General features: G+C 53.2%; 1 protein-coding gene across 4 annotated transcripts in view; it reads right to left on the bottom strand.

Moving 5' to 3' along the window:
- Positions 1-2,456: 2,456 nt before the first annotated feature.
- Positions 2,457-7,478, bottom strand: part of ALOX15B (arachidonate 15-lipoxygenase, type B) — a 10,736-nt gene continuing 5,714 nt past the window's right edge. The window contains exons 6-14 of one of the 4 annotated variants that reach the window (XM_025362092.1): positions 6,594-6,766; positions 6,211-6,357; positions 5,908-6,111; positions 4,837-4,923; positions 4,515-4,684; positions 4,212-4,333; positions 3,927-4,027; positions 3,676-3,846; positions 2,457-3,206 (exon numbers count right to left, since the gene is read on the bottom strand). In XM_025362092.1, coding sequence (XP_025217877.1) covers positions 3,027-3,206; positions 3,676-3,846; positions 3,927-4,027; positions 4,212-4,333; positions 4,515-4,684; positions 4,837-4,923; positions 5,908-6,111; positions 6,211-6,357; positions 6,594-6,766 — 1,355 coding nt within the window. In that variant the 3' untranslated portion in view covers positions 2,457-3,026. The remainder of the gene's footprint in view (positions 3,207-3,675; positions 3,847-3,926; positions 4,028-4,211; positions 4,334-4,514; positions 4,685-4,836; positions 4,924-5,907; positions 6,112-6,210; positions 6,358-6,593; positions 6,767-7,478) is intronic. The other 3 variants (XM_025362093.1, XM_025362094.1, XM_025362095.1) reach the window with 3 other exon arrangements.

Raw genomic sequence — 7,478 nt, 5'->3', positions numbered from 1 at the left:
TAGAAGGATGAAGGAGGCACATCAGCTCATAACTGTCCCATCTTGGAAAGGACACACATCACTCCTCTGAGAATTAGTGTTTTGGCCAGAATTAGTCACATGGCCTCAACCTAACTGAAAGGCAGGCTGGGAAATGTTGGGAAGTACATGAGGTATTAGGTGAGCACAAACTCTCTCTGCTCCAGCATCCAGTGGTCTCTGCTGCTCCATGTTAAGTCAAACAGCCTCGCTCATGGAACTGAATATGGAGGCAAATAATTCAAGGATGAAAAATGGTAGGAGCTTCATTATTCCCATGGCAGTGCCTGGGACAGCATTCATCAGTTCTTGTCCCTTGTCCCCCAGATGCCTCAAGCCTCCTGGGTTTTAGTTTCTTTCCTGAAACTGCATGATTAACTTTTTTTTTTTTTTTTTTGAGATGGAGTTGCTCTTGTTGCCCAGGCTGGAGTGCATGGTGCAATCTCGGCTCACTGCAACCTCTGCCTCCCAGGTTCAAGTGATTCTCCTGCTTCAGCCTCCCAAGTAGCTGGGATTACAGGCACCCGCCACCACGCCAGGCTAATTTTTGTAGTTTTAGTAGAGACAGGGTTTCACCATATTGGTCAGGCTGGTCTTGAACTCCTGACCTCAGGTAATGCACCCACCTTGGCCTCCCAAAATGCTGGGATTATGGGTATGAGCCACTGTGCCTGGGCTTTTTTTTTTGGACAAGATATTGCTCTGTTGCCCAGGCTGGAACACTGGAATGCAGTGGTGTGATTACTGCAACCTCTGCCTCCCTGGATCAAGCAGTCCTCCCACCTCAGCGTTCCGAATAGCTGGGACTATAGGCGTGAGCCACCATGCCCTGCTACTTTTTACATTTTTTTGCAGAGATGGGGTCTCACTATACTGCCCAAGCTGTCTTGAACTCTTGGGCTCAGACAATCGTCCTGCCTCGGACTTCCAAAGTGTTGGGATCACAGGTGTGAGTCCCTGCGCATGGCCTGCATAGTCAGCTCTTTAACTTCTCAAGGAACTCGGTTTCTTTTCCATTAACTCCTTTATTGCTTAAGTTAGCAGGAATTGATGGAAAGAAGTTTGACAGATACATATATCTCTAAATCACTTTTGGTATACTCACTCTCCACAAGGAATGAGCAGGTCAAATGCTGTTTGCCAGTCAGCCCTACCCCTTCTGAGGCACTGTTCTGTATTTTTCCAATGGTAGTGTTTATGCAGTTATAGTATATAAATTACATTTCTGTCCACATTGTTTTATAAAAATCAGTGAAACTGAAAAAGAAAAGCACTCATGCCTGCAATGTGAAGTAGTAATGGAAATCATTAGGTGACTTGTAAAGGAGGCATTTTGTTTTTACACCAAAAAAGCAAAGGCCATTTTAAAATTTGGAGAGTGCTGGCCAGGTATTTTGCAGAACGCCCCTCAATTTGGGTTTGTCTGCATTTTTCTCATTATTAGACTATAGTTATGAGTTTCTAGAAGAAACCACAGAGGTGAGGTGCTCTTCTGACAACATTAGAGCAAAGCAACATGGTATCAGCAAGTTCACCTGGATCTTTTATTTACTTATTTATTTATTTAGAGACAGAGTCTCTCTCTGTTGCTCAGGCTGGAATACAGCAGCACGATCTCAGCTCACTGCAACCTCTGCCTCCGGGGTTCAAGCGATTCTCCTGCCTCAGCCTCCTGAATGGCTGGGATTACAGGCACCTGCTACCAAGCCTGGCTAGTTTTTTTGTACTTTTAATAGAGATGGGGTTTTGTCACGTTGGCCAGGCTGGTCTTTAACTCCTGGCCTCAAGTGATTCACCTGCCTCAGCCTCCCAAAGTGCTGGGAATACAGGTGTGAGCCACCACGCCCGGTCTCACCTGGATTATTTGATTAAGGTGATGTCTACCAGGTGTCTCCACTGGAGTTTTTTTTTTTTTAAAGGATCCTTTTTTACCATAATGGATGCTCACTAAATATGAGCCAGAAAAAAAATAGAATGAAAGAATGTGTATGAAATGTTGTAATTCCATCAGTGAAGATGAAATCTAGCAGCAAAGTATGACTAGAGATATGATAATGTTTTCTGATTCTCTGGAAATGGAACCTGCTTTATAATGTACAAGTTTTAATTTTAGGGGACGTTTTTAAGAAAGCATACATAGGCACTGCCTGCGCCGACTGGGCAGTGCGTCCTCATTCTGCCTGTTCTGCCTGGCTCGCAGTGACCCTTTTTCAGTGTTTTATTCATTTTAAAGCTGAGACAGTAGGTCACAATCAACCTCTTGGGCATTTTTTGTTTTCGTTTTTGTTTTTCTGAGATGGAGTCTCACTCTGTCACCCAGGCTGGAGTGCAGTGGCATGATCTGGTCTCACTGCAACCTCCACCTCCCAGGTTCAAGTGATTCTTCTGTCTCAGCCTCTTTAGTAGTTAGGACTACAGCCACACACCACCAGGCCCAATTAGTTTTTTAATTTTTATTTTTTGGTAGAGGTGGAGTCTTGCTATGTTGTCCAGGCTGGCCTTGAACTTCTGACCTCAAGTGATTCTCCTGCCTCCATCTCCCAAAGTGCTGGGATTACAGGCATAAGCCACTGTGCCTGGCCTCTTTGGCAGCCACTTCTTGGTGGCTGTCCTTGAGTTGGGTGACCCTAAAGTCCAATCAGTGGAGGCTAGTGGGCCCACGGGCAGGATTATATGCCTCCCCCCACGGCTGTAAAATGCCAAACAAAACCAACTAGCAAAACCCTCAAGGTGGGCTCTGCAGGCACTTTGAGGCTTAGAGCCTCCAAAAGGCTCAGTGGTTCTGTCCTGAGACTCTGTTATTGGTGGGTTTTTTGCTTTCTGTGTTTTGATTTTGTTTCTGTTTTTTTGTGTGTGTATGGTGGTGGGGGTGAGTTACACAGAGTCTGGTTGTCCCAGGAGAGGCACATGGAGGCCTGTTTTTCCCAGGAGTCCTTTTCTCTGGGTGCCAGTTATCCTAGAGCGATGTGGTCAAAGGGATGTTATCTGGGCCTGTGTTCCCCTGGGATTTAGATGGAGACGCTGTTCTCGATGAGGGGAGGGTCTAGGTAGGTGTAGGGCAGCACCAGGCCCCGGTTCCGCTCCTGGATGGCCCTTGAGATCTGGGCCAGGTGGCTCTGGAAGGTGGCGATGCTCCGCCGAGGGGCCTCCTCTGTGAAGTGCTCATCCGGATAGGTGCCCAGGGGCCTCTGGGGACCCACCACAGGCTGGGTGAGGGGGCTGCTGAGGTCCTGCATCCCAGATTCCCTGTCCCCACTATCTGAGCAGCTGCAACTTGCCTTAGCCAGCTCTGGCCCTAGCCCCCAAGCATGGGACTTGAAGTAGCCCTCGATGGGGCCTGATCCATGTCCCTCCTCTTAAACAGATAGCCACGTAAAGCTTATCTGCAGGAAGCTTCCGGGGAATGAAAGCTCAATTCGGAATTTGCAAGGAGCATAATTACACATTCCCCTTGCCACTGAGAATGGCTCTGCATCATCGCATTTTGCCATTTGACCTTCGCTGTGAAATGTCCAAGGCTCATGTGTCCCACTGGAGGGTCAGTGGGGCAAAGGGACCTGCGCCCTGATGGCAGGGTTGAGTCTGGGCCAGCAGGGTAAACATCACACCTTCCCTTACCCCAATGCGGCCCAGCCTGGCCCCCAGCCCCACACTCACTCGGTCTCCAGGCTCCTTGCTCAGCAACCAGAGAGCAAGGATGACATCACATGTGGCATTGACGGGTGGGAGGGTGGCTATGAAGCCCTCACGTGTTGCCAGGCCTTTGGAGGTGGGTGGTGGCAGCTGCATGCTGGGTGGCAGGTTGGGCATCCAAGCACAGGCGTCAAACTGAAGGCCGAGAGGGCAGAATGAGGCGGAGGAGCTGGGTCACCTCCAGCCTGCCACCCCAGGCGCTGGCCTTTCCTCACCTGCCCTGCACTGACAGCTGCATGCTTGGCTGAGCAGTTGAATATCACCATGGTGACATACTGCACCAGGGCTTCCCGGGTCTCCAGTGAGGAGGGTATACCTGCGAGGAGAGCTGGGCTGGGATGGGGCTTCCAGGGGCCTGAGGACCCTGCTGCAGAGGCTTGAGGGTGAGCCTTGAGGGTGGGGAACACGGGGATGGGGTCACTCAAATGCATGCTCTGCAGGGGGCGGGGGACACAGGGATGGCGTCACTCAAATGCGCCTGAGGGCTGAGGTCCCCATACCTGAGCTCTCCTGGTTTAGAAAACCCTTGGAGAAGATCTCTCTGACCCAGGCCTGGAGCTCTCTGTCATCTTGGACAGACTCATCGCTTGGGTAGTAGATACCGATGATTTCCGAGACAAAGCTGCAATGCACCCAGGTTCAGGCCCAGCCTCCAACCCCAACCCACTCTGAGGAATGCCTCTGCTTAGTGTCATGAATGTCCGGCCCTCCTCCTCAACGTAAGCCTCCCTGGGGCCTCAGTCTCCTTCTCTGTCTTCCCGTGTCCCCGACCAGCCCTTGGCTCTCCAGGGACAGCCCCTCACCGTTCCACTGCACCCCAGATCTGCATCCCATCATCACGGTAGTAGTAGCCTGGGATGTCTTCAACTCCTCGGGTCTGGATATCCTCAGGCAGACACAGGAGAGAATAGTTCAGCTGCTTCATGTTCCTCTGTATCAACTCAGAGAAGCCCTCAATGCCGATGCCTGTGGACTGACGGACAGGACTCTTGGGTCCTGCAGACCTTGCTCCAGAAGCAGGAGGTAGCACTGGTGTTGGGGAGACAGGCCACTGCTACCCCAGGACCTCAAATTCCTCACATTGAAGGAGTGGCCTGCCCACTCCCACCCCAACACAGCTCTCACCCTGTCCACCACCTGGCCCGGCACGATTAGCAGCTCCCGGGCGAGCATGTTGATGTGCAGGGTGTACCGGGTGTGCGGGATCAGCAGCTGCGCGGCAGGAACGGCAGAGCTGGGGGAGGCCTGGGTCCTTCTGGACCCAGACCTTCCCCCACAAAGGCACCAGCCCTGCAAGTCACTTGGAAAGAGGCAACAGGAATGAGAGGAGGCAGCCTGGGACAGGGATCTGAGCCCTGGAGTTCCTGCTGGGCTCCACCAGCAGCTTGTTCTGGGAGCTCAGGTGTGCTCCTTCCTCTCCCTGAGCCTCAGGTTATTTTGTCAAATGCTGGTGCTGATGTGGCTGAGCCCTGTGTCTTCTGGCTCTGGCATCCTGTGATTTCCTAGCCCCTGGGCGGGGAAGACACTAGGAAAACCAAGGCCTGTGGGCCTGGCAAGGTGGAGCCGTCCACCAGAGCCCACCTCTGAGTACCAGGCCCCAGAAGCTGCAGATGGTCAGAAACAACCAGATAGGATGTAAGAGCACAGAGTAGGGCCCACATCCGGGACCCAGGAGACGTCTAGAAGGATCAGAGTATTTGAGCGGCGGCTGTGGGTGAACCCTGGGAGGGAGCCATCCTGCCCTTCGCAGAGGAGATGCCTCGAATCCATGCCGTCTGAAAGTTAGCAGGGTCTAGGAAACCTATAGAACCCACCCTAGAGCACAGGGGCCTCCCACCCAGCCCTCCCCCATCCCAGAACTATCTGCGGAAAACCTATCGGTCTCTCAAAGCCATGTTTACACTTTGGCACCTGCCACCCCCAGGTCCTTCTCTTTCTAAGATTTGGGCTTCTATGATGGCTGCTGATGCCGTCTGATCTCCCTGAAGAAGGGAGCCTCTCCGGGGTACCTCATTTATCTTACTCAGGGCCTGCTGGAGAGCAGGCTCCCAGGGCAGTTGTGCCGGGAGATGCTGCTGAAGCGGACGGGGGAGCCCTGCAACCCAGCTTGCACGGTTATGGCTATGTGAGGAAAGGCTGCTTAGAAGAGGCACAGAGGCATGGGCACAGGCCGGGCCAACTTGTCAAGCCACTGACCTTGAAGAGAGGGTGGCAGTGGGGCAGCTGGCGCAGGGTAGCCAGGGTGAAGACCTCAGGCAGCAGGTGTGAGTGCAGCAGGTGTGTGAGGGCCTCATGGAAGGAGAACTCCGCATTGCGCACCCAGGTCTTGGCCAGTAACCAGTCCCACTTGTCGTCAGTGGGCAGGAAGATGGGGCTGTGGGGGCCGGGGGACTGGCTGAGCTGGGGGGAGGCGGGTGGGGAGAGAGACAGCCATGAGTGTCTGCCAACCATTCAGTCTGACCCTCCTCGCCCCTGCCCTGCCCCTGCCTGACTGCAAACCTGGATGGCGAGAGGCAGCAGCGGCCCGCAGCCCGGGCTCTGGTATAGCAGGGTCATTGGGGCCGCAGAGAACTGGGGCTTCCCATTAATGACATTGGTATGGATGCCGGAGAGGATGCCATGATCCACCAAGAACAGGGAGCCCTTCTGCAGAAGAAAGGACAGCTGGGGCTACCACCTGGTTTTCTAAAGGAAGGGGGTGGGGTGGTAGAAGGGAGAGGATTCAGGGCTGGGAGAGGAGTGTGTTTCGGGAGCGTGTGCTTGGCACGCAGAACATAGTAGGTCCCTAACAAATGTTAGTGCGTCCCTCTGTCTCCAACAGGGGAAGGGTGCGAAGGCACTGAGATGGGACTGTGAAAAGCCTGGATCCCTGCACCCCTCACCTCTAGTTCAGCCTGCAGGCTGGTCCCAGGGCCCAACACTGAGGCCACCATGGCATCAGTGACGGGGAAATTCTTTGGGAGGTAGTGACAGCGGCGGATCAGGACAGGGTTGAGACCATTCAGGAACTGGGAGGCGAAGAAGGCATCCTCCTGCCAGTGCTCAAATGCGTGCTCTGCAGGGGGTGGGGGACATGGGGACAGGGTCACCCCAGCTCCCACAGGCCTCTGCCTAACCTTCACAGTGGGTCCTCGGGGTTACTTCCCCTGCCCCTTGTCCTCAGTCACTGCTTCTTCATCCAACAGCACATCAGAGTCCCCAGCCCAGCCATCCCAGTGTCTGCCTAACACCCGCCCTGGATAACTCAAATGCAACATGTTGGAGACCAAATACAGATTCTTCCTACAGCTCAGGTTGGTCCCATTGCCTGTATTTGGGAAATGGCAGCTCCATCCCCACCCGGTTGCCTACAGAGGAGACTGGGGACCTCTTTTTTTCTTTTCTTCTTTCCCCTTTTCTTTTCTTTCTTTCTTTTTTTTTTTTTTCCAAGATAGGCTGTGTTGCTGGGTTGCCCAAGCTGGAGTCCAGTGGCGCGACCTCGGCTCACTGCAACCTCTGCCTCCTGGGTTCAAGCGATCCTCCTGCCTCAGCCTCCCAAGTAGCTGGGATTACAAGCACACACCAGCATGCCTGACTAATTTTTGTATTTTTGGTAGAGAGAGGGTTTCTCCATGTTGCTCAGACTGGTGTCGAACTCCTGGGCTCAAGTGATCCATCTGCCTCGGCTTCCTCCTTTCCTTCCTTCCTTCCTTCCTTCCTTCCTTCCTTCCTTCCTTCCTTCCTTCCTTCCTTCCTTCCTTCCTCCCTCCCTTCCTTCTTTCCTTCTT

The sequence above is a fragment of the Theropithecus gelada genome, chromosome 16, assembly GCF_003255815.1.
Source record: "Theropithecus gelada isolate Dixy chromosome 16, Tgel_1.0, whole genome shotgun sequence".
Classification (NCBI taxonomy): domain Eukaryota; kingdom Metazoa; phylum Chordata; class Mammalia; order Primates; family Cercopithecidae; genus Theropithecus; species Theropithecus gelada.
The sequence above is the reverse complement of the archived record's forward strand: the minus strand, read 5'-3'. Positions and strand labels throughout refer to the sequence as shown.